Source organism: Balaenoptera borealis (assembly GCF_965194805.1).
Source record: "Balaenoptera borealis genome assembly, chromosome: 7".
Classification (NCBI taxonomy): Eukaryota; Metazoa; Chordata; class Mammalia; order Artiodactyla; family Balaenopteridae; genus Balaenoptera; species Balaenoptera borealis.
Genome location: NC_138864.1, coordinates 124,600,106 through 124,624,195, shown reverse-complemented (window position 1 = coordinate 124,624,195; position 24,090 = coordinate 124,600,106). Strand labels below are relative to the sequence as shown.

The 24,090-nt window shown below is 44.9% G+C and overlaps 1 protein-coding gene, 1 long non-coding RNA gene and 1 pseudogene across 4 annotated transcripts in view; 2 read left to right on the top strand and 1 right to left on the bottom strand.

Moving 5' to 3' along the window:
- RHEB (Ras homolog, mTORC1 binding) overlaps positions 1–15,891 on the top strand; it is a 46,621-nt gene extending 30,730 nt beyond the window's left edge. Inside the window, exons 3-8 of one of the 2 annotated variants that reach the window (XM_082399013.1) lie at positions 1,142–1,209; positions 7,849–7,931; positions 8,587–8,643; positions 8,756–8,803; positions 9,554–9,635; positions 15,375–15,891. In XM_082399013.1, coding sequence (XP_082255139.1) covers positions 1,142–1,209; positions 7,849–7,931; positions 8,587–8,643; positions 8,756–8,803; positions 9,554–9,635; positions 15,375–15,467 — 431 coding nt within the window. In that variant the 3' untranslated portion in view covers positions 15,468–15,891. The remainder of the gene's footprint in view (positions 1–1,141; positions 1,210–7,848; positions 7,932–8,586; positions 8,644–8,755; positions 8,804–9,553; positions 9,636–15,374) is intronic. The other variant, XM_082399014.1, reaches the window with a different exon arrangement.
- Positions 1,216–3,047, top strand: LOC309632005. Its single transcript, XR_014246694.1, has 2 exons — positions 1,216–1,683; positions 2,773–3,047. It is a non-coding gene; the product is annotated as an uncharacterized lncRNA (long non-coding RNA).
- A 120-nt stretch (positions 15,892–16,011) lies between the features above and the next one.
- On the bottom strand, positions 16,012–23,005 carry LOC309631989 (diphthamide biosynthesis protein 3 pseudogene; annotated as a pseudogene). The gene has a single exon. The product of its transcript is annotated as a diphthamide biosynthesis protein 3 pseudogene (transcript).
- Between the last annotated feature and the right edge of the window lie 1,085 nt (positions 23,006–24,090).

The following is a 24,090-nucleotide window of genomic DNA, read 5'->3' as shown; positions in this document are numbered from 1 at the left end:
CATTCAGTTTTCATCTAGTTTGACTATTTCATTACAGTGATAATTTTCAGAAAGGGCACAAGAATGATATAAAGTGTGGCAATTGGCTTGAGTAGTCTGGTCTGTAATTTTCACTCCCCTGATTCTAGCAGCCCTGCCCACATCAGAAAAGTATGGTGCTGGTATGAGTATCTTTGATTATTGCTTCTCTTTCAGCCATCCTTTCTCTCCCAGTGGAATTCATCATTCAGATAAGATCTTTCTCTCCTCCTTGTTAAGGGTTTTCTCCCCTGATTTTCATCTGTCTCTTTTTGCTTTCTCTTTTGTCTGTGGGACAAAGTGGGCAAAAGTGGGTCCTCTCTCAGCTGTTCAAGGGATACATTCTGTTGCCCGGTTCCAGTCAGGAGATTTGAAGACTCATTGTGAGTCAAGATGGCTGGGACGGGGTGTACGGAAGAAATCTGTTCCATTTCATTATCAGGGTTCCAGATGGTTACTTTTTAATATCCTGTTACTATTAATAGTTCTTTCCTCTCCATTTATTTGAAGTCTGTCTCCTTAGAATTGTGAATTTTCCCGAAGTTATTTGAGTCTGATTTCCCCCCAGATAGGGAAAGGTTGTTGTGACAAGTTGCTTGCATCTTTCAGCTAAGTGGAGATGATAGCTTCACACAGAACATGTTCTGTTGCTGTCCTCTCTCAATAAAATTGCTAATTTTCTAGGTACTGAAAGTTCTTAGCGCTTCAGTTAACATCAGCTCTTGGTGCTCTGGCACCAGACTTGCTATAAATTAATGACAAGTTGTGTGCTTTTGGTTCATTCTAGAACTCAGACTTTATGTAATATATTTCACTTTTTCACAAGAGGAAAAGACTGTCCACAGCTAGAGCATTCAGATCACTTTTATAAGATTGGAAGCGTTGCCTACTTTGTTTCTTTGAAAAAGGTTCAAGGTTTACCCAACATTGGTTTTAGTCAGCGTTGCTTAGTTAAATAATGGAAGTAAGGAACAATCTATAAACTCAGATATTCTTTTTTGTTTTGTGGGATCTTTTTATGAGATTACTAAGGACTCTGCTTAATTGGTTGTCATTGTTTGAGCTTTCAGTGATCCAAAGTTCACGTTTTTCTAGCTAATATTTAATTCCTTTTTCACTGTAGCTTTCACAAAATTGATCACAGTAAATGGACAAGAATATCATCTTCAACTTGTAGATACAGCTGGGCAGGTAAGTGTGTCAGAATCCCATATAGCGCACCCGACAGTCCTAGCCCTGCCACTGACGCTTAAACACAATGGCACTGCCAAGAAAACCCCTCGTGATTTATGTGTGTTGGGATGTTAACAGGCTGTCTACTTTGTCTTTTCTAAGATATTTACGGAAGTTTTTCAAATAATTAACTTGTTTTTCTACTGTAGAATGGTTTTAAATATATTCATCATAACATTGTGAAGGTTTATATTTATTAAAGGTTAGTTGTTTTCTATTTTCTAAAGGTTGATTCTGTATCAGAGAATCACATTAGCCCTTTTCCTCCCTTTGTAATATGTATCCTCCTACATTAAGAAGAGAAGTTGATCTTTTCTAGGGGAAAGGCCTGGGAAAGGCATAGGGTAGAAATGAGCTGGTTGTATTGGATATATTATAGGATTACAAGATTAAAGAGTGTCGATTTGATTTGCTAGACAGTAACTGCCAAAGGTGAGTAACCCCCAAAAAAGGTAGGCACAGGTTAATGTGGCAGTGATGTGGGGACTGGATCGCCAGAGGAATTGACTGGAAGCAGAGGATGAAGGAAGTTAAGAGAACCTGAAGGGAGCCTAGAGAACCCTTTTGACAGCTCACCTTCCCCATTCCGTGCCACCCAGTACTGCTTTTACTAGAAACCATTTTGTTCGGCTGGATTTATTACTGTTGACTGGAGGGTGGGGCATGTAAAGAAGCTGGGATGTCACCTTGCATCTTATAACCGACAAAGGATCAGACTAGCAAGAGGGTGAGTGTAGGGTAGACTGGTCTGCCGTGTTAAATGGAGGCTTTTTTCTGGAACCTGGGGAAACTGGCATAGACCTAGAAAGATGTGGCCTGTCTTGCAGGTTTGGAATGAACTCCCTCTGCTTTATATTTTGAAGTGAGCATAGAAGGAAAGTGTAACCCCCCTAGTGAAGCAAGAAAATAGCTGTATTGGGTCGTTTGAGCACTGGAGGAACCCTGGAGTTTCCATTCTGGAAGCTTCAAATAAAAAAGTCAAATATGTATGTCAGAGAGCTATAACATAAGTCATTCACTCCACATCCACGGTGGATGTGCTGGGCTTTCGTCTTCAGACCTCATGGTGGTTTTCTTGGAGCAGAGCCATCCTAGGCTTTTACTCTACGGGGTACCTGCCTATTGATAGAATGGGAGCCTGTTGGAACAAGGGAAATAACAGAAGTCTCCATTAGCGATTGACGACATAGAGAACGCAGCTTATCTTAGAAGTTAGTGTAGGAAGAGCCTCTGGGCTAGGACCTTGTTCTGGATTCTTAGTGTTGGTATTTTTTATAATAGTTCAGGCAGTTGTGTAATTTATTACCTAAAACAAGACACTTCTAAGAGTGAAGGGGGACACTGGTAGCAGTCAGGCTGGGACAACAAGTATAAGCTGAGAGTGTCCTGGGTGCAGAAATATGGGAGTCTGACACGATCAAGATTTCGGTTTGGGACTTCCCTGGTGGCGCAGCGGTTAAGAATCCTCCTGCTGTGAATTCCCTGGTGGCGCGGTGGTTAGGAGTCCTCCTGCCAATGCAGGGGACACGGGTTCGAGCCCTGTTCCGGGAAGATCCCACACACTGCAGAGCAACTAAGCCCATGTGCCACAACTACTAAGCCTGCGCTCTAGAGCCCGTGAGCCACAACTACTGAGCCCACGTGCCACAACTACTGAAACCCACGCGCCTAGAGCCCGTGCTCCGCAACAAAGAGAAGCCATCGCAGTGAGAAGCCCACACACCGCAATGAAGAGTAGCCCCCGCTTGCCGCAACTAGAGAAAGCCCGCGTGCAGCAACGAAGACCCAACGCAGCCATAAATAAATATATGTATGTATGTATGTATAACAATTTTTAAAAATCCATTAAAAAAGAAAGAATCCCCCTGCCAATGCAGGGCACACGGGTTCGATCCCTGGTCCGGGAAGATTCCACATGTCGCAGAGCAGCTAAGCCCGTGTGCCACAGCTACTGAGCCCGCGCACCTAGAGCCCGTGCACTGCAATGAAGAATAGCCCCCGCTTGCCGCAACTAGAGAAAGCCAGCACGCAACAATGAAGACCCAACGCGGCCAAAAAAAAAAAAAAGGGATTTCGGTTTGCTTTTATATCTTTGTTTTGAATTTTCATTAAGCTTGTGGAAAGTAAGGGTAAGGATGCAGATTGATAAATTACTTTCACGTAACGTAACTATAGCAATTCATTTTATAATAGGCCAGAAGGAGAATCAGTATTTTGTAGTTGTTTGGAGCTTGGGCTCTGCAGTCACACTGCCTGGATTTGAATCCTAGGTTTTCTTACTAACTTGTTGACCTTGAGAAAGGTAACAAACTTTTCTGTGCCTCATACGTTTCATCTGTATAATGGTGATAACTGTGGTGCCTGCCTTCACAGGATTGTTATATGTTTTAGAGGCGATTTATGAGCTTCAACAGAACTTGATCCTTACTTGTAGTTCTTTGATGCCACTGAGGCTAGAGTGGTGGCCTAGCATGGAAACTCAGTTGAGGTTCACAATGTGAGTGGGAGTCGGGCAGGAGTCTGTTATACTTGAAGGAGAGCTGTCCTTGAAAACATTTCTCGGGAGAGAAATTTCTTTATATTGACTCTCCTTATGAAAATAGAACGTGTGTTCCTCAGAGATTCTGTTTTGCTCCAAAGCATAAATGTACACTTGGACATCACACGCCTTTAACTGTTTTAATGATAGAGCAATATAAAGAATGACCCCAAAAGGATCAGAGCTCTCAGGGAATGAGTGTACAGTGTGAGTATGCAAAGAGCATAGGTTAATTCCTGGCTCTGCTGTCTCGCTCTTTCGGGCTTTGTTACCGCTGGCTAAGAATATTTAGAGAATTTTTGCACAAAATATATTCAGATTTAGCTACTTCGAATAATTTGTTCTCATTGCAGCTAATAGTTCCAAAAGGCTATATTCACAGTTGGGAGACCGTAAAAGGTTATGCTGGTATTTGCAATTCACGATGGTGCAACAGGGGTGGTATTTCCTTATGCCACGGTCCTGCCCTCGTTCTGTAGAAATTGGTTGAGATAACACTTATATTTACTGCTCTAAGAACTGTTTTTAAATTGGATTCATATCATGGGGTTGAGACTGCTGGTAGCAAGGAAAAATGATTATGATAGCAAGTACTGTTCATTTAGCAGTTTATTTTACACAGCTGATTTAATTGCCCAGCTAGGGGTGATAATGAGCAGAGTGAGTGGATTATTTTTAGTTTGCTTGAAATATTTTGTTTTGACCTAATTTAAGTAAACTCAATGACAAGTGACTCAGAGACAGTCAATTTTACTGTCAAATTCCCTTTTAAAAAAAAAAGTTTTAAATTCATTTAAAAAATAATAATAATACATGTACATGTTATAGAAATAAAATAACACAAAAAGGTAAATAGTCAAAATTAAATCTTTCCACTGTAGCTATCTTAGCTCCACTCCGCCAACAGTAACCCATTATCAGTTTCTAGTAAATGCTTCCAAGCTGTTTTATACGTGAACATGCAAATATAGTTTTAAACTATTTTTTTTCTTTTCTACACAAAAAGTAGCGTGTCTCTATATCTCCATCTTGGAGGTTATTCCGTATCAGTGTATACGGGCTCTTTTCTTCCCCCCATGGCTGCATAATGTCCCATTGTTTGGATACATCGTAATTTAACTATTGATCAGCAGTTAGGTTGTTTGCAGTTGTGCCACCACCAGCAGTGCCACAGCCAGTATCTTGTGTTACTTTAGAAGGATGGTATGTATGTAAGAAGATGTCCTGGGTGTGGGATTGCTGGACCATAGGGTCACATTCTTGGCAGCAGTGAATAGGCGTGCCTGTTTCCCTACACCCTCGCCAACACAACGGGTTACCACATCTTTTGATATTTGCCAATCTGCTGGGTGAAAAAATAGTATCTCAGTGTCGTGTTTTTCTTCTTATGAAGGAATTTGATCATATTTTCCTGTGTTTGAGGGCATTTGTATTATATTTCCTTTCTGCACATTATCCTGTCTATTCATGTACTTCGCCCTTGTCTATTGGGAGGATGGTCTTTGCTTGTTGAGTTGAAAGATCACTTAATGTGTGAAGAAAATTAGCACTAGAAAATGAGCTGCGGAACTTCCCTGACGTTCCAGTGGTAAAGAATCCACCTTCCAATGCAGGGGACACGGGTTCAATCCCTGGTCGGGGAACTAAGATCCCACATCCGTGAGGCAGCTAAGCCTGCATGCTGCAACTACTGAGCCCACATGCCTCAACTAGAGAGCCCGTGTGCTGCAAACTACAGAGCCCGCACGCCACAACTAGAGAGAGAAAACCCGCACGCCACAACTAGAGAGAAGCCTGCATACCATGACAAAAGATCCGATGCGCCGCAACTAAGACCCGACGCAGCCCAAAAAATATAAATAAATAAATAAATATACCTTAAAAAAAGAAAATTAGCTGCAGGGTTCTGTTTTATTTTCAGTCCGTCTTTTGTTTATGTTTTTTGTTTGGGAGGTTTTCAGCCATGAAGAACATCTTCATTTTCATGTGGTTGAATTTATTAATCTCTTTTTAACCAATACTAGTTTTTTAAAATTCTCCCATCCACTATGTACCTAGTTTCAGTTTTCATCTTCAGATCTTTTATTCCTCTGGAATACATTTTTGCTAAGGTTTGAGGTAGAGATCCAACTTAGCCATTTCCCCCCAGATGGCGCTGCATTTGTTCCCTGTACATTTTGTTGAGGGTTACTTTTTATCCTTACCGGTTTGAAATGCCAGTATTATCATATACCTACTTCCCATGACTACTTGGGTCTTTGTAGATTTCCCTGTCTGCTCCATTCATGAGCTAGTACTGCACTATTTTAATTACCGTAGCTTTATGGTTTCCACCCACCTGCCTCTGCAGTTGCTATTCTTTCTCCGGAAGTATACTTTTTATCAGGATTATGTGACATTCGTATATTAATTTAGGATTAATTAGTGGATATCCTTATGATTCTACATATTCTTGCTGAAGACCCTGGCACACTCTTCCGCTGATTTATCTCTTGGGAGTATTTTAAGATTTCTTCAGATGGATCACATACTTTTATTTTCTTAGGCTTATTACTAGGAATTTTGTCCTTTTTGGTTGCTTTAAAGCTGAGGGTCTTTTTCCTCTGTTATACTTTCTATTTTTTACTCTGTACTTCTTGAATATGATTATCCTTTTCTTTTTTCCCACATCTTGACTTCAGGAAAAAGGTAATTTGAACTTTGGGTCTGCTGTAGCTGAGCTGGTGACTAAAATCATTTGAAATTTTGTTTTTAATCTGGGTCGAAAGATCTCTCATTCCATTAACAACTTGTTTTTCAACATCAACACTAAAATGAATTCAACTTAATGAAAGTTGTACTATTAATGAAATCAAAGAAGGTTTTATTTTGCATATGTAGTAAGCTCTGTGATGTTGAAATGCTATTGTGATTAATGACTATAATATCAGAGAGTTGATAGTAAAACTTACTTTTCTTTATTTTTTTTTTTTAAGACACTTTAACATAGGGCAGTGACTCAGGGTCATCATCGTAATCACACTATGGAATTGCAGAGTTAACAGAGACAGTTAGTTACTTAATGTAAGGGTGGCTTGCCGTGATTTTTCTGTAACAGTGCCTGGGATGTGTGGTATATTAACAATTATATTTCAACTGAGAAGGAAATGTTTGTACCATACAGTGGCACTCTTGAGTACTGCACTGACATTAAATGCTCTTGTAGTCCTTGATAATTCTGCATCTAAAGCAGCAGGGTTTTTCTTAAAGCATTGTAAAACTGGTACTAACAGGCTATTGCATAATGCGTACCTGTCTTTCTAATTCCTGAAGTTGCTCAATATATAGCTCATTTGATCCTAAAAATCTGAATATACCGACTGAGTCTAGTGTTTTGTTTCTCTTCTCTCTTCCTCTTTTTCAAGCGCTGGTAGCAACCCACTAATGACTGGTACCTTGGGCTCAGGCCATTGTGACTCATGTGCAGAAAATAGGTGAAAATACACACTTAGGGAATAAACTAGTAGCACTTGTGAATTTACTGTGAGGCCTAAGGACTCTGGACTTTTAGGTCCATAAATAAGAGGTGGTGGTGCTTTTCCCTTGATACAAGATCACGGAACCAGTCTTTTTATTCCTTCCATCTTCTTCTCCCAGGAACTGCAGCAGACGTTAGCTGTCCCTCAGAAGTCTTAGAATAGGGACTTCCCTGGTGGTCCAGTGGTTAGGACTCTGCGCTCCCAATGCAGGGGACATGGGTTCGATCCCTGGTTGGGGAATTAGGATCCTGCATTCTGCGTGGCAAAAAGAAAGAGAGAAAGGGAGGGAGGGAGGGAGGGAGGAAGAGAGGAAGGAAGGAAGAAAGAAGAAAAGGTCTTAGAATAGCCTGGGTCATTTTTCAATATTGGCTTAAAGCATATTATTGCCCCCAAACCAGTCCTAAGTAAATCTTGAGTGTGTAGGCTATGTCTCTAGAATAACAGATTAATCCATTTTTTGTTTACGTTGATTTCTTTGACCATGTGATATGTGAGATTGCTTGTTCTGCTACTCAAATGTAATTGTTTTTTCTTTCACAGGATGAATATTCCATCTTTCCTCAGACATACTCCATAGATATTAATGGTTATATTCTTGTGTATTCTGTTACATCAATCAAAAGGTAAGGCCCACTTCTGCTTGCTTGAGTTTATTTGCTGTGCTTAGATGGCATTAATCCTTCTAAGGGATTAATGCTGGAATTGGCAGTAGTAACAACTAGACTTTAATGGTTTTTAGTGGTTGTCTTGTGGAACAAACAGGTTGTTAAGGGCAAAAAATTATCCCATTTAGGTGTTCTCTTACACTGATGGAGTAAAAAACTCTTATTTCTTACCTCAGGCTGCCTAGCTAGATAGTGACTGAACATGATCTGAGCTTTTCTGCTGATTGCAATGGGAAATGCATTAATTTACTTTTTGCGTGTTTTCACCATATTAGTGTGGAGCACAGGCTGATTGCTAGGGCCCTCTCGCTAAGCAACATTCTGCAAATGTTTATTCAGAGATTAAATCAGCCCAGTTGTAGACTTTCCCATTTAAATATCTCACCTATTCTACTTTGAATATTCTCAGTAAGGGCTGCCGAGTGTTGAATATACGCACATGTGAAAAAGTGGTAGGAAAAAAATAAAGGAATTCCTTGTGTTCGGTTTACTTTATATTAAAATGGTGAGTCTATGACATTTTCCATTTTTCCCACTATAAATATTACATAACAAACGTTTTAAAACATCACCACTAAAATGGATGTCTGATTTCATGCTTTTTGTTTTATAGCTTTGAAGTGATCAAAGTTATCCATGGCAAACTGTTGGATATGGTGGGGAAAGTACAGTAAGTAGTGATAGTTTATCTCTTTTGTTAGATACTGATAATAGTATCTTCTGAACAATCAAATCGGGCACTGACTAGGGTACTTTGGCTTTTTTTTCCCTTGTATTAATAGGATACCTATTATGTTGGTTGGGAATAAGAAAGACCTACATATGGAAAGGTATGTAGCTTCTAAATACTGATTTATAAAGTCAAGTCTAAGACGATTTAGTCACTGAAGTTTCATTTTTAATCATTGTTCTTATAGCAAGAATATTTTTAGCTGTAGCATATCTCTGTCTTTCTGTGTTCAGAAATGTGGCGGTGACCGTGCATCACAGAAGCAAAACTGCAGTAAAAATCTCACCTGTCTTGGAAAATGTTTCCTCTGAAAAAAGAGCGCAAACACTATAGAAAATTATCTTTAGATTCTTTTACCATTTTGCATAAAGCAGACTCTAAAAAGACAGTGGTAGCACTCATTTATTCAACAAATAGTTTTTTGAGTCCCGGGCTTAGGATTAGAGCTGTGAACAGGGGAGGAGCCTGACACTAGAGGAAGAGGCTCACTGGCCGAACGCCGGCGGGACGGCACCGAGGGCCCTTTCGGGATTGCCCCGCCTTTGGGTGCTTGTAGCCGAGCTGGCTTCAGAATAGTCCGTTGTTGCAGACGCTGGCGTGTTGGCGTCCTGTTCTACTCGCTGGAGCAGGCGTGGCCACCCCATGAGGCAGCGTCCGCTCGGTTCCCCAGGTCAGGGGTCACGGAAATGCTTCTCTGCGTTACACGCTGGACGAGAGCACTGAACCGAGCGTGCTTCTGCTTCATAAGGGACAAAGCTGATTAACGTGGCGCCTGTTTCATAAATCAATCATAGATGTTCTATATAATAAAGAGCAAAGTACTTTAATTAGAGTTTTCTTTTTCCATTAGGGTGATCAGTTATGAAGAAGGGAAAGCGTTAGCAGAATCTTGGAACGCAGCTTTTTTGGAATCTTCTGCTAAAGAAAATCAGGTACGTGTTTTTTAAACTTCATTTTGCCCTGCATTCCATCATTAATGGGCCTACGTTCCTCTCAGTCAGCATCTCACCACCATCTTCATCACTCCTGTTCAGTCTTCATCCTTCCACCATTTCTAATACCCATCTCTGGGTTGTTTTAGGACGATACTATTGATGTTTTAATTCAGTCAGTATTCTACTTAAAATGGGACCTAGAATATTTCTAGGATAAATAGAAATTAATAGTAAAGGCAATACTTCCTTTGAGAACATACAGTCTTATTTTTGTTTCATACTAAAGGCTGGTACAGAAGTAAGTGCAGGCATAGAAAAGAAACAAGAATGATCTTACATCACTTTGGCAATAATTTTGTACCCTTACCTCCCCCCTTTTTCTGTTGGGTGGAACTGAGTTAGGTGCATGTGTTGTTTTAACACAGAAACTGTTAAGAACCATTTTACAAGCATTTTTCCCAATTTCAGCCCTGCGGATGTCCTTTAAAGGCATATCCGAGGAAGGATGTCACTTCTATTGCAGAAGACTTCCCGTATCTCCTTTTCCCTTTTCCTCCGTGGCGTTAATTTAGACCTAGAACGTCCAAGCTTGTCTCCTGCCTCCATGTTCTCACCAGTATATTTCTGTTTGCTGCCATTCACCTTCTGAAGCTACAGATCAGATGATGTCACCTCAACTAAAAACTGTCAGTGGGTTGCCCATCATCTATAGAACAAACCCCAAAGCCCTCAGCGTGATGTTGAGTGCAGTGTGTGATTCGAACTTTTCTGGTTTCTTCTTTCACTGTATCCCTGTACTTTTCAGTCGCACCAAATTCCTCCCACTTCATTAAATACAAGGGGTACTTCCAGATGCCTCCCCTTTACTCTCATTCTTCTCAGACTTGAAATATCCTTTCTCTAATTAACTACATACTTAAAGTATTTTCAACATGTGCTCTTGTTTGATCTTCAAATAAGATGAACTGGCTTTCATTTCTGTGAGGAAACTGTAGTTCAGTGAGGGTGGGTGGCTTGATGTGGTTGAGTACAGTCAGCTGTCCTTCCCCAGCTCCGCCACCTTTCACCACTGAGACCCCAGCCCTCAAGGTTCTGCTTAAATTCCACTTTCTCCTGGACCCCTGCATGATTCGTCCGGCTAAAATTAATAGTAGTTTCTTCTCTCTTATCCCCTTTAATTCATTCTGAGATTCAAGGCCGTATCACTGGCCTTCATTTTCTCCATAATGTCCGGCACAGTGGTTTTAAATCTACTAGGTGCTCGGTCAACCCAGGTATCCCTTGATAGGCAAATCTGTTTGCCCCTGTGTCCCCGGTGAGGGAAGTTAAATCTGTGCAATTGACTCCCAGGTTCCAGAGAGCAAGAGATTTACCTGCATCCGTTTGGTGCAGAGAGCGAGAATTCAGATAAGAGGAGCTGAGATAGTGACAGATACCTGTCCTGCTTAACTGAGTTAAATCAGACATTTATTGGGTGTCTAATCTATCCTTAAGATCGTCCAGTTGAACTGTCTCGTTTTAGAAGTGAGGCGTTTTAAGATCCAGAGAGGTAAATAACTTTTCTAAGGTCACTCTATATTTCATATGGTATAAGAACTTGGACTAAATTTTAAATTTAACCCAAATTTAGTCCTCTCTCCTCTCCACCATGCTTTCTGATGGATGGGAAGAGAGGGCCTTATGCATAACCAAAGTGTAATAGAGATTAGAGTGTTCCTGAGGGAGAGAGAGAGACCGTTCTGTATTAAAAAGTCTGTGTGTGAACCTTAAATGGAATCTGGTTCTAAAATCCCTCGTGTAAAAGACATTTTTGGTCAATTGGGGAGATTTGATTACGTTTTAGATATATTAGGGAAATGGTGTTAATTGTCTTAGGTGTAATGATGGTGTTGGGATTATGAAGAGAATATCCTTATTCTTAGAAAATGCAAACCATAGTATGTAGGGGCCGAGTTTCATAATGTCTGCAGCTTAGTTTCAGATGGGATAGATGGGGGGGATGGACAGAAGGAGAGCAAGCAAATATAGCAAAGATGTTAACATTTGTTGAACTCAGATAGCAGGGCTCTGTGTTATTATACAATTGTCCCCATTTTTCTGTATGCTTCAAAACTTGCATAATAAAAATTTGAAGGTGGTCAGAAGGTACAAACTTCCAGTTATAAAATAAAGAAGTCCTGAGGATGTGATGTATAGCATGGTGACTATGGTTAACAATATTGTATATTTGAAGACTGCTAAGAGTAGATCTTAAAAGTTCTCATCACAAGAAAAAAAAGTTTGTAACTATGTGTGACCAGACTTATTGTGGTGGTCATTTCACAATACATACATACATCAAGTCATTATGTTGTACACCTAGAACTAATATATGCTACGTAACAACTATCTCAATTTAAAAATTTTTTTGACGTGGAGGAGTGAAGTTGAATGGCCCTAAGCTATCTTTGGTTCTGCTTGCTGACTTCGCTCTGTTGTGTTTCTCTTTGGTGAAAATCTGAGGATCCTAAAACAAGTATTCTGTTTGACTGTATAATTATGTAGGCATCATCTGCAGTTTCACTATTCATGTAGGTTCACATAGCCCCTGTGCATTGTGTGTTACTGTTCTGTGCGTCTCTGGCAGTTGCTTTATTATTCCTTCCAGCATCCTCAAAGGTGTAGACACCTTATGGACCCTACCTCGAATGTAGTTAAGAGGGATTGCTTAGTAAGGCGTGTTGCCTCAGGTTAATTTATCTTTTGAGAGTGACCTATAATGGTATGCTTAGGGTATGTTATTAAACTACTTTTTGGTCGGAGGATGCAGGCCTTTTCTCTATCTAGTTTATGCTATACTTTACCGTAGCTTAAGATTTTTAATATGGTTCTGGATAGATTTACTTTTTAACCTTTTAGTTTCCTTTAGAAGGTAGGATACTGCCTTTTCAGTACCCATATAAAAGATGAAATTGTGCTCAAGGCTTAAAGTTAAAATGAAAAAATTCCAACTGCTGTAATTCTTTTAAAGTTTTGATAAATTTAGTAGATTTATCTGATATTAACCAAAACTCTAAAAGAAGGCAAGGGTGCAGTACGGTGACCTCAAACATCCCAGACAAGCTAGAAGATCAGATGTCCCAACTCACTGTTGTCTCGGTTAACTTTAGCACCTTCATCAGATCAACAAATACCTTACTCGACGTGAAATAATCCTTAAAGGCAGAAAGATTCTTGTACCCAAATTAGGTAAATACAGTGATGATATGCATATCCTTGGAAAGCAGCAGTCCTGACCAGTTGTCTAGACACTTCTCAGCCCTCGGTTGTGGCTCTTGTGACACCGCTCACCTTGTTGTTGAGTGTGCTGAAGACAATTGGATCCTAAGCCTAGTGAGTTTTTCCCCAGCAGGTGGGGAGAAACCAAGTAATTCTAATCCCTTATGTTAAGAGGTGTGATTGATTCTAATCCACACATATACTAGAATGCTTACTACTCTTGGTCTGTGTAGTAGGAAGAGAGAGAATTTGTGTAGTAAAGAGACATCCACATCAGTAGTCACGTGATCAGAGACCAATCTCTGTGAACTCAAATTTTTTATTGATAAATTTTCAAATGTAGCTTTGTATTACTTAGCAAAAATCCAGTATTTTAAAATAAACCATCCTCAGTGGAGTTCAGTCAGATTTGTTGATAACAAAGTGCACAGTGGTAAAAATTATCAAGTCAGTGAGAATACTGCACTTTGACTATTACTGAACTATGGGATATGTTTGCAGTTCTGGCTTATTTTCTGTGGAAGCCTTCACAAATTGTATTTCAGCAATTTGATGGAAGAGAATGCATTTTGGCAGAGTCAGATCACACAGGTAATCAAGGAGAATGCTAAGATTTATCTAGAAAGCCAGATTCCAGGCACGCTGTATTTTTTTTGTAAGAGTTTGGCATGCGTCTTTCCACACATTTTTCTGTGCTTTTTTTTTTTTTTTTTTTTTTGGCTGTGTTGGGTCTTCATTGCTGCGCGCAGGCTTTCTCTAGTTGTGGCGAGCGGGGGCTACTCTTGGTTGCGGTTCACAGGCTTCTCATTGTGGTGGCTTCTCTTGTTGCGGAGCACAGGCTCTAGGCATGCGGGCTTCAGTAGTTGCAGCATGCAGGCTCAGTAGTTGTGGCTCGCGTGCTCTAGGGCGCAGGCTCAGTAGTTGTGGCGCACGGGCTTAAGGACTCCGCGGCATGTGGGATCTTCCCTGACCAGGGCTCAAACCCGTGTCCCCTGCATTGGTAGGTGGATTCTAAACCACTGCGCCACCAGGGAAGCCCTGTGCATTTTTTTAGGATGAAATAAATAACAACTTGCCTGCATAGTCGTGGGAAAGGAGGGGAATTGGTAATGCAGAAAGGAGGGTGCTTGCTGAAGTCAGTGGCCTCAATTAGACAGGAGAGGTGGGCCTGGGGCTGGCTTGGGCTCACTTAGGGGTGCCTCCTTTGTGCCAGCAGGAAAGAGGGAACCAGAGTAGATGAGCCCAGATTCAAGGGCATGGTCATTGGTGGACGGAGTATGGCGAGTTCGCTTATGAACGCTGCTTCTGTTTCCCCAGTGAAATGTAGAACCCAGTCGTCAGCCGAGGGTGAGAGTGGGGAAGAGGTTCAGCGATCCCAGTGGAAGGAAGAGGCATGACCCCTTCATCCCGGGGGGTGACTGGACCAGAGAAATGTGGTTGGGCTGCTGGGGCACCAGGGGTCCCCTTTGGGTTCAGGGTCCTGGAGGTGTGTCCGTGGGCTGTGTCCGCTGTGTGGCGCAGGCAGCGAGCCGGCAGACAGATGGCAGGGAAGGGAGTAGGAGGACGGTGACTGCCCTGGAGACGTCTGCGCTGGCCCGGGAGGCGAGAGAAGGAAGGTGGGGGCTGGAGGGGGGCGGCTGCTTGGTGATGACAAGATCTAGGTGCTGCCCTGCGAGGCTTTTGGAAACAGGAGCATTTTCGGATTATCACAATGACCGCATTTAAAGGACAGGGACTGACGTTCGGCCCAAGTGAGGATTTCCTGCCCTAAATGATAGCGGCTCCTCCTTGTGAAGGGCTGGTCCCTGGGGCTGGGAGGTGCGGTCGGGAGAGAGGAGGTCCCCGGCGGGTGTGCAAGGCCAGGGTGGCGCGAGTGGTGGCGGAGGTGGAGCTGCTGCCCTGGAGGAGGGGGGTGAGGCCGGGGGTGACTCGGGGCTCTAGGAGGAAGCAGGCTCGGAGGGGATGGGTGTCATCTCACGGCCTAAGAGTCAGAGCGGAGAGTTTTCAGGAAGTGGGAGGGGAAAGGGTGTGACAGGCAGGGGGTGGGGTGCGGGGCCAGGCAGAAGAGCCCCTGCGCTGCTGTAGTCCCAGGGCACCTGCTGTAGTCCCAGGGCACCGGCGGGCGAGGGGAGCGAGCAAGCAGGGGATACTCCACCCTGGAGGCCCAGAGGCGCCGCAGGAGGCGGAGTAGGCGGGAGCCCGGGGCTGACGGCTCCTCGGGCCTCCTGTGACTGGCGGAAACGGGGCCAGAAGTGTGATTTGACGTTAGTCCTGGTGGTCTGCAGTCACCACGTGGGGGTGGGGGAGGGAGGGAGCCCCGGCTGCTGCGGCTCTGGGGCCACCTCGTGGGCCTCCACGCCTGGACCTCCGCGGGCAGGGCGGGCCGTGGGCCTTCTCCAGGCCCGCCGGCAGCACCCGTGTTCCTCGTGGCTCCGCTTGTAACACTAACGTTGTCCCTGGTTTTCTCTTTGGTTTCAGACTGCGGTTGATGTTTTTAGAAGGATAATTTTGGAGGCAGAAAAAATTGATGGGGCCGCTTCACAAGGGAAGTCTTCCTGCTCAGTGATGTGATTCTACTGCAAAACCTGAGGGCACTGGGAACCTGGCCTGCCTGAGGAGGCAGCCTGCCCGTTATCCTTTAAGATAAACTCTGCTTCCTTTCTCTTCTGTTAACCTGAAAGATTTCATTTGGGTCAGAGCTTCTCCCCCACCCCCTCCTTTCAGATTATGTTAAACTCTGACTCGGTCCAAATGAGTTCACTTCCATTTTCAAATTTTGAGCAATCATATTTTCAATTTATATATTGTATTTCTTAATAATATTATGACCAAGAATTTTATTGCATTAATTTTTCAGTGTAGTTTGTTGTTTAAAATAATGTAATCATCCAAATGATACATATTGTTACACTACTATTAACTAGGCTTGGATATTTCAGTGTTTATTTCATTGTGTTAAATGTATACTTGTAAATAAAATAGCTGCAAACCCTAATCCTCGTGCGCCTCAGTGTGGCTTTTAAAGAAGAAAACCTGTCCTCCTGAGGGCTTCTTTCCCTGCCTCCGGGGAGGCTCCAGGTTGGATTCCAGGAGCCAGTGGAGGATGTGGCCCACCAGGCGGCTGTGGGCAGTTGGGGTAGAGTGCCCGAATTGGGGGGGGGGGGCAGTTCCTGTTGACTAAAGCCAAGTGACCTTGGGGGCGTCTGTGAGGGGAGTTGCTCCCCAATAATGACCGTTCTCCCCACCCAGCCCCAAAGGCCCCACCTTGGTTGGAGTGTTTCATGCAGGTGGGGCTGCGGGCTTACTTAGAGCCTTCTGGCCACCCTCTTGCTTGTCTCTTAGCTACTTGAAGAAAAGGGGACGTAAAGGGACACTTACCGTCCCTCCTTTTACTTAGCTTGGTGTCCACGGCAGACAGGATCTGACTTAGAAAATAGATTGGCCTGTCACTATCCCAAAACCTCCAGGAGTTTAAAGGATGGGGAAGATTGCCTGGAAGTGTTCTGTGTCAGGGCTTCATGAACCTCCCTCAGACCCAGACTGCCTACCTCCCGTTCTGCCAAGAGCAGCTTTGAGGGAGAATCGAGGATTTCAGTTGCCTGGTGGCCATCACCTCAACTCTAAGAGTTCAAGTTGAACGAAGTTTTTTTTTTTTTTTTTTTTTTTTTTTTTTTTTTTTGGAAGGTCTGGGTGTCATTTATTGATAGCAGTTTACACACATTTGTTTTCTTCCCATGGTTGTTTCCTTCAAGGCACAGGCACAGAGCCCTCTAGAAAGGGCAGTCTCCGAACAAGGGAAGCCAGGAACGCAGGATGCACACGTCTTTGACAGGCCCATGTAGCCCCCAGCCGGATGCAATCCTTCAAGCTGGAAATCCGCCCAGTATTTGAGACAGCAAGGTGGGAGGTGGAGAGGAAGGCCAGAGGACTCACATCTCGGTCCAGAACAAAGTTTTTTAAATGATGTCCCTTCCCAGTTAAAATTTCACAGGGCCATTTCTAACATTTAGGGAAATGTTATTGAGTCCACTGATAAAATAATATTGCTTTGTAACTGATTTTTTAATGAAAAATTATGTTTTTAGAATATGCCATTATGGACTTCCCTGGTGGCACAGTGGTTTGAGAATCCACCTGCCAATGCAGGGGACACCGGTTCGAGCCCTGGTCCGGGAAGATCCCACAAGCCGCGGAGCAACTAAGCCCGTGTGCCACAGCTACTGAGCCTGCGCTCTAGAGCACGCGAGCCACAACTACTGAGCCTGCATGCCACAACTACCGAAGCCCGTGCGCCTAGAGCCCGTGCTCCGCAACAAGAGAAACCACCGCAATGAGAAGCCAGCACACCGCAACCAAGAATAGCCCCTGCTCGCCGCAACTAGAGAAAGCCTGCGTGCAGCAACGAAGGCCCAACATGGCCAACAATTAATTAATTTTAAGAAAAAGAATATGCCATTATTTTGAATCTTTGTAGTGTTTGTGTCTTATCATTCCAGGATGAAATTTGAGCCTTAGAAGACCTCCACCAAATACTTTTTAAATAAAAGTAAGTTTTAGCAATGTAGTATCATTCCTTATTAACAGGGTTTATTCTTAGGCCTAATATGTGTCAGTACTCACTGGATGGAACCATATTAAATCCGGATTCAGTTCCTCCAGGCAACATTTTACATCTGAGAAGTTATTTCTGTGTAAATGGAATCTTGGGACAGCCTGTTCTTACCGGCAACTACAGTTTGACTCTCATGGAATGTCCTCTAGGCCTAGCTGCCCTGTTTGGGGGTGACGTGGATCTCTTTACATGGTGTGGCTCAGCTGTTCATTCAGATGTTTTCTGAGCACCTGCTGTGTGCTACACACCGTTCTAAGTGCCATGAACACAACAGAAGTCTGCACCCTGTAGAACTTACGTCTGACCTTGCCCCTTGAATAGCACAGGGCGGGCAGTCCCGCTTCCCAGTGCGGTGACCCGTCCACAGGACGGTTGATTGGATTATCTGATGGGCTGAGCTTGTGATGTGTTCCGAGTGTGATGTTGCCGAGAGGTACTCTCCAGTGATGGGAGGCACGTGACCTGGAGGTGGTGTTGGAAGGCGGTCAGCAGTACCTCTTCTGGTTTGCTTTACATCCACCCTGTGAAGCAGGTGCCGCCCTATTTACAGGGAGGAAACTGCCTTAGAGGCGTCAGCGACAGTCAGTAACCACGTTCACTGTGTCAGTGATGCTAATGATGTGTTATCTGAGCCTTCTGAAGAAATTCCTAGAACCGCCAGGTTTGACTTAAATGTCGTTATTTTATAGTGTATTTCATCACTCCTAAGACCTTTCCTTACATTTTAGCATTTTTCTTTTTTTTTTCTGATTTGAAATTTTCTTTTAAGTTCGGACGGAAAATTAAGAACACTTCCGGAACTTCCCTGGTGGCGCAGTGGTTAAGAGTCCGCCAGCCAATGCAGGGGAACACGGGTTCGATCCCTGGTCCGGGAAGATCCCACATGCCGCGGAGCAACTGGGCCCGTGCGCCACAACTACTGAGTACACGTGCCACAGCTGCTGAAGCCCGCGGGCCTAGAGCCCGTGCTCCGCAACAAGAGAAGCCACCGCGATGAGAAGCCCGCACACCGTGACGAAGAGTAGCCCCCGCTCGCCGCAACTAGAGAAAGCCCGCGCGCAGCAACGAAGACCCAACGCAGCCAAAAATAAATAAATAAATAAATAAATATCCTTCTAAAGAAAACTATAAAAAAACTTAAAAACACTTCCAATTCAAAGTTCTAAGCACAAAATTCAGGTATGTCACGCGGTGGACTTGCTTCAACTGGAGGTGAACTTGGCAGCTGATGGAAAGAATCCACACTCTAACAAACGGCAAACTGCAAAATGATTGTCCCCGTGAAGACGACAGTGACTTTGCATTTGATTTTTCCAGCTTGGCTCATTCCCCAAAGTTCAGGCTCTGGAGTCCTAAGTCTTCAGCATTTAACTAGTTCTTTGCTGGGGGAAGGGGCTGGGACTGTCCCTCCACACGTAAACTGATCTTTGTCATAAATCACTTTTATAATGAGAGAGCAGCCAGGGCGCGTTGCCGCATCTTCCCCATTCTCCGTATCTTCCTTGGTGATGCAGAAGTTATCCCCACACGGGCAGGGGTAGAAGTACGTCTCCGAGCCCTCATCATATTGGAAGTCCTTGATCTCCATCTCATCATGAAACAATGCCATCGTCACTGGGGCCAGCAGAGGTCTTGTCACCTCCACCATTTTAGCATTTTTCTTAGTGGGACATACAATGCAGTCTTAGATTCATTGAAGTACAGTAGGTGCGAATACTAAACTCGGTGTATATCCAAGGCTATTTTGCAGCTCATGATGCAAAGTGTAAAATCACAGGACAAATTCAAATTAATGTGATGGAATTTTGCTAAAACTAAATTGTCTGTTCACTCCCCGCCCTCTCTAGACTGCCATGTGTCCCCGCCGTGTCACTGATGGTGCTCTTGCCGGAATTGCTCATCACCTCCTTGTCACCAAATCCAGTAGGTGTTTCCTGGCCTCTTTCCTGACCCTCCAGCAGCATTGCACGCGGTTGGTGACTTCTCTTTGAAGGTCTCTGTTTCCGCCTTCTGGTCTTCCTCCCAGCTCACTGTTGCTGCCTTAGTCTCCTTGGCTGTTTCCTCCTCCGTTAACCTCTCAATGGGCCATTTTTCCTTCTCCCCTTCCTTGACTTCATCCTGTCACATAGCTCTCACTGCCGTGTTTCCTGAAGACCAAAATTCATTTCTCCCACCCTGACCTCTGTGGGCTCCAGGCTTGTCTTCTCTTAGATGTCTCATAGGCATCTGAAATTTATCATGCCCAAATTCTTGATTTTCCCTAAAAACGTGGTCTCCCCTGGACCCTGTTTCGGGAAATGGCACCATTATCCACTAGATACTAAAGGTAGGAGTTTGGGAGCCATCCTCTACCTCTTCCCTTGTGTCCCCTCCCAGCCAATCCATCAACAAATCCTAAGGGCCCTGCCTTCAAAAATCTTATATTTTGTCCACTTTTCTCCATCTTCACTGCATACTAGTCTCTAACAGCACACCCTCCAAATCATTTACTGCAGCCCAAGTCAACTTTTTTTTTTTTTTTTTTTGCCACACCGCATCACTTGTGGGATCTTAGTTCCCCGACCAGGGGTCAAACCTGGGTCCATGGCAGTGAAAGCCCAAGTCTTAACCCCTGGACCACCAGGGAATTCCCCAAGTCAACTTGTTTAAAACATAAATTGTTTTGTGTTACCCCCTTGCTTAAAATCCTTTAGTAATAATTGTGCCTGCTCAGGGTCTCTAGGGCATCTCATTCTCCAGCTTTTCTTGTTAAAAAAAGAAGAGGTTTTTTGTTAGTTTGTCATTGCCTCAATGTCAAATAAATTGCCACTGATTGTTTTTGACAAACACCCTCAGGGAAAAGGCAGTCAGGTCAAAGACAAGCCTTGCAGATGGGGTTTTCCAGGGAACTACCAGACACTGCAGATGATGACAGTTTTCTGATCAGGGGGCTGAGAAAGCACCAACCCCATCCTGACCCTGCATGCAGCTGCTAAGGAGGGGTCTGGCAATAGGGCAAGTGACAGTGCCACAAATCTCGCTGTGCTGAGAATCAGCCAGTTTCCTTAAACACCCTTGGATTGGTGCAAGCCTTTAATTTCCAGACCTATGAAAAAGTGATATATTTGGACAGTTTTTTGCCAGGGTTCTCACCGAGTTCTTGAAGGGTCTTCCTGCGCTCTCCCCGATGGCGACCCCCCAGGGTCTCCGCAGTAGCTGTTTGTCTGTTGAATGGATGAGTAGCTGAGCCCTCGCATGGGCCGCTTCCTAGACGGGTTCCGTGGAACTTGGCCTGTGTCTGCTGCAGGTAGAGGAAATCCTCACCATTCACACAGTGCCCCGGGATGGCCTTTAATCTTGGGTCCACCCCTTATCGGCTCCTAACAAGGAAAGAGTGCAGCTACCGGGCGCCCCTACCATTGTTGGTGCAGCCAGCCTCGGACTCAGACGGCAGCAGTCTTCGTTAACGGTAAGTCAGGATGCAGAACATGCCGCTGCCTTTTATTTTTTATTTTTTGATTTATTTATTTAGTTTTGGCTGCGTTGGGTCTTCGTTGCTGCACGTGGGCTTTAGCTGCGGCGAGCGGGGGCTACTCTTTGTTGTGGTGCGCGGGCTTCTCATTGCGGTGGCTTCTCTTGTTGCGGAGCACGGGCTCTAGGCGCGTGGGCTTCAGTAGTTGTGGCATGCAGGCTCAGTAGTTGTGGCTTGTGGGCTCTAGAGCGCAGGCTCAGTAGTTGTGGCGCACGGGCTTAGCTGCTCCACGGCATGTGGGATCTTCCTGGGCCAGGGCTTGAACCGGTGTCCCCTGCATTGGCAGGCGGATTCTTAACCACTGCGCCACCAGGGAAGCCCCATGCCCGCTGCCTTTTAGATGATCGGCTAAATGGAAACAAGGTTTAACAATTCTTGGAGAAGTCTAGACTCCAGAGAAAAATGTCTCCAGCTCCTGCGGGCTGCAGCCACATGTGAGAGCCTTGCTTGCAGAAGGCTTCTGGCTGCCCTGGTGACTCCAGTTGACCGAGACTGTTGTGCAGGTGAACAGAGGCTGCCATGGAGGCTGTGCCAGCAGGAAACCAGGGCGCCTTCAGAAGCATTCTCAGAAAATTCCAGAATCACCCCACTCCTTCACCTCCCCAAGAGGGGACAGTTTTACATTAAGCCAGAAAAACTTTACATTGAGTAACATTTTTGTGTTACCCATCCTTATTACCTTTCCGTACCTTTGATAGCTTCCTAGAATGACTTGGGGAAGTCGGCTCTGGAGTTAGGACTGCAAAGATGCTGAGAGCTAACTTAGCATCTGTTTTCAGAGGAGGGGCCTGATCCCAGAGAGACCCCCCAACTCTTAGTTCATTGTTCGCACTACTCCACGTGTGAACACAACCCCAATACCCACAGGGAACCCCAAATAAATGGAGCCTCGGACTAAGAATGTAGCCGTTGTGGTCCCATCTCTGCAGCTAGTGCGTATCTTTGGGTCACTTCTTTATAGTCTCTGGCCTTGATTCCTGCACCTAGGAAACCTCCCTTTGTCAGGGATTGTTGTAATGGACCCAAGTATGAAAACCTTCGCTGTTCCCAAAGCCCAAATACAAGTGCAGACCATTGCCCTGCGGATGACGAGCTGACCCAGACCCCCGGCCTGAGTTTTCCACCTGACGGCAGGGCCTCCACTGCTTTCTGAAGCTCCCGAGGTCCCCAACTGTGCGTCCCCTGCCATAGTCGGTGACTCCGAATTCCGGCAGTGCTGCCGTATCATCACGGGGCTGCACATCCAAAAAGGCAAGATGGAGAATCACAAATTACTTCCACAAGCAAGTTTACCACACCAAAAAAAAAAAAGTTTCCTTCCAGTCTGGCCCGAGGTATCAAGAACACATGATAATAAAAGACATGCGGGTCTGCCACAGTTCATGGTCACATGCACTGAAGGTCCCTCTGGACCTGCAGGGCTCAGTCCCACACACGTCCCGTCGAACCCTGTGGCCGTGCAGTGGATGAGCCCTGGTCGGGGGACAGACAGCTTGTTCCTTCAGATTCCGAGTGGGGACCTCGGTCCTTCCTCTGAGGTCGTCATCACGCTCAAAGGCCCCTCCAGCTCCCACGTTCTAGTACAACCTGGGAAATGGCCTTGGCTCATTTTTTTTCTTTTTTTTTTTGGCTGCGCCATGCAGCTTGCAGGATCTTAGTTCACCAGCCAGGGATCGAACCCACGCTCTCGGCAGCGAAAGCACGGAGTCCTAACCACTGGACCGCCAGGGAATTCCCAGCTCATCTTTTTAAGTTATGAATTTTCTCAAGAAATAGCATAGGATCCTGGAAATATTATGGCCTCAGCAGTCAAGACCTTTCACCCAGTTCTTACTGCTGCCCAAGAAAGGCCCAGGCAGAGCTTTGATTTATTTCTTCCAAAAACAAAGCAGCCCTTTCCCGGCTGCTGCTCCCACAGGGAGAGCCGCCCTCTGCAAGAGTCGCTGGCTTCCTAGTGTTTCATCATTTTAGCCCCTCCTCCTTCTCCCATCATTACCAGATCAACGCAGAATCCAAGTGAATCCATACGGTAATCTCTGGCTTTTCTATAGGCATCGCTGCGAGGTTGACACGTCCTGAACTTTACCCTAAAAGGCTTAAGCAGAGTGCCAGCCTGGTGTTGACAGCTGGTGCAGCTGGAAAGGTTACATTCCTAGGCCCTGACGTGTGGATTTGTATTATCCCAGAGCAGAAATCATTCAGAGGCACAACCTTTTCTGTGCCTGTAACTGGAGCGTTGCGTGACGTTGTAAAAGGATGGAAACGGCTCCAAGTCGGCCACCGACTCCCCTGTGATGCCTGCGGGGCCGGCTCATCTGCTGGCCACTGGTTCTCAAACTCTGACACGTTCCAGAGCCACCTGGAAGGCACAAGGGGTGGGGTGGGGGGTTCACGCCCAGAGTTTCTGATTCCGCGAAGACATCTGGATTTCTGGCAAGTTCCAGGGCTGCTATTACTAGTGGTTCAGGGACCACATTTTGAGAACCGCTTAGGCAATGATACCTAAGAGTGAGGGGGGACCACAGGTAGGAGTTCTATGACTACAGGACTTGAGAGCATGCTGAGTGACCAACCGCCCCGGTTTGCCTGGGACTTGAGGGGCATTGAATTCTGTCCTCTCAAAATCTATGTTGTAGCTGATCCCCAGCACCTGTGAATGTGACCTCATCTGGAAATAGGGTCTTTGGAGACGTAGTTAGGATGAGGTCATACTAGAGTAGTGTGGGTCCTGAGCCAATGACTAGTGTCCTTATAAAAAGCGGAAATCTGGACTCAGAGAGACAGATACACAGAAGGAAGAACGCCATATGAGGACAGAGGCAGAGACTGGAGTGATGCAGCTTCGTGCCAAGGGATGCCAAGGATTGCCAGCCACTACCAGAAGCTGGGGGAACATGGAACTGATTCCCCTCTGAGCCTCCAGAGAGGAACCAAGCCTGCCAACATCTGGATTTCAGACTTCTGGCCTCCATATCTGGGAGAGAATACATTTCTGCTGTTCTAAGCCACCCCATTTGTGGTACTTGTTGTGGCCGCCCTCGGGGGTCCCACAAGGTCAGACTTTCACTTTG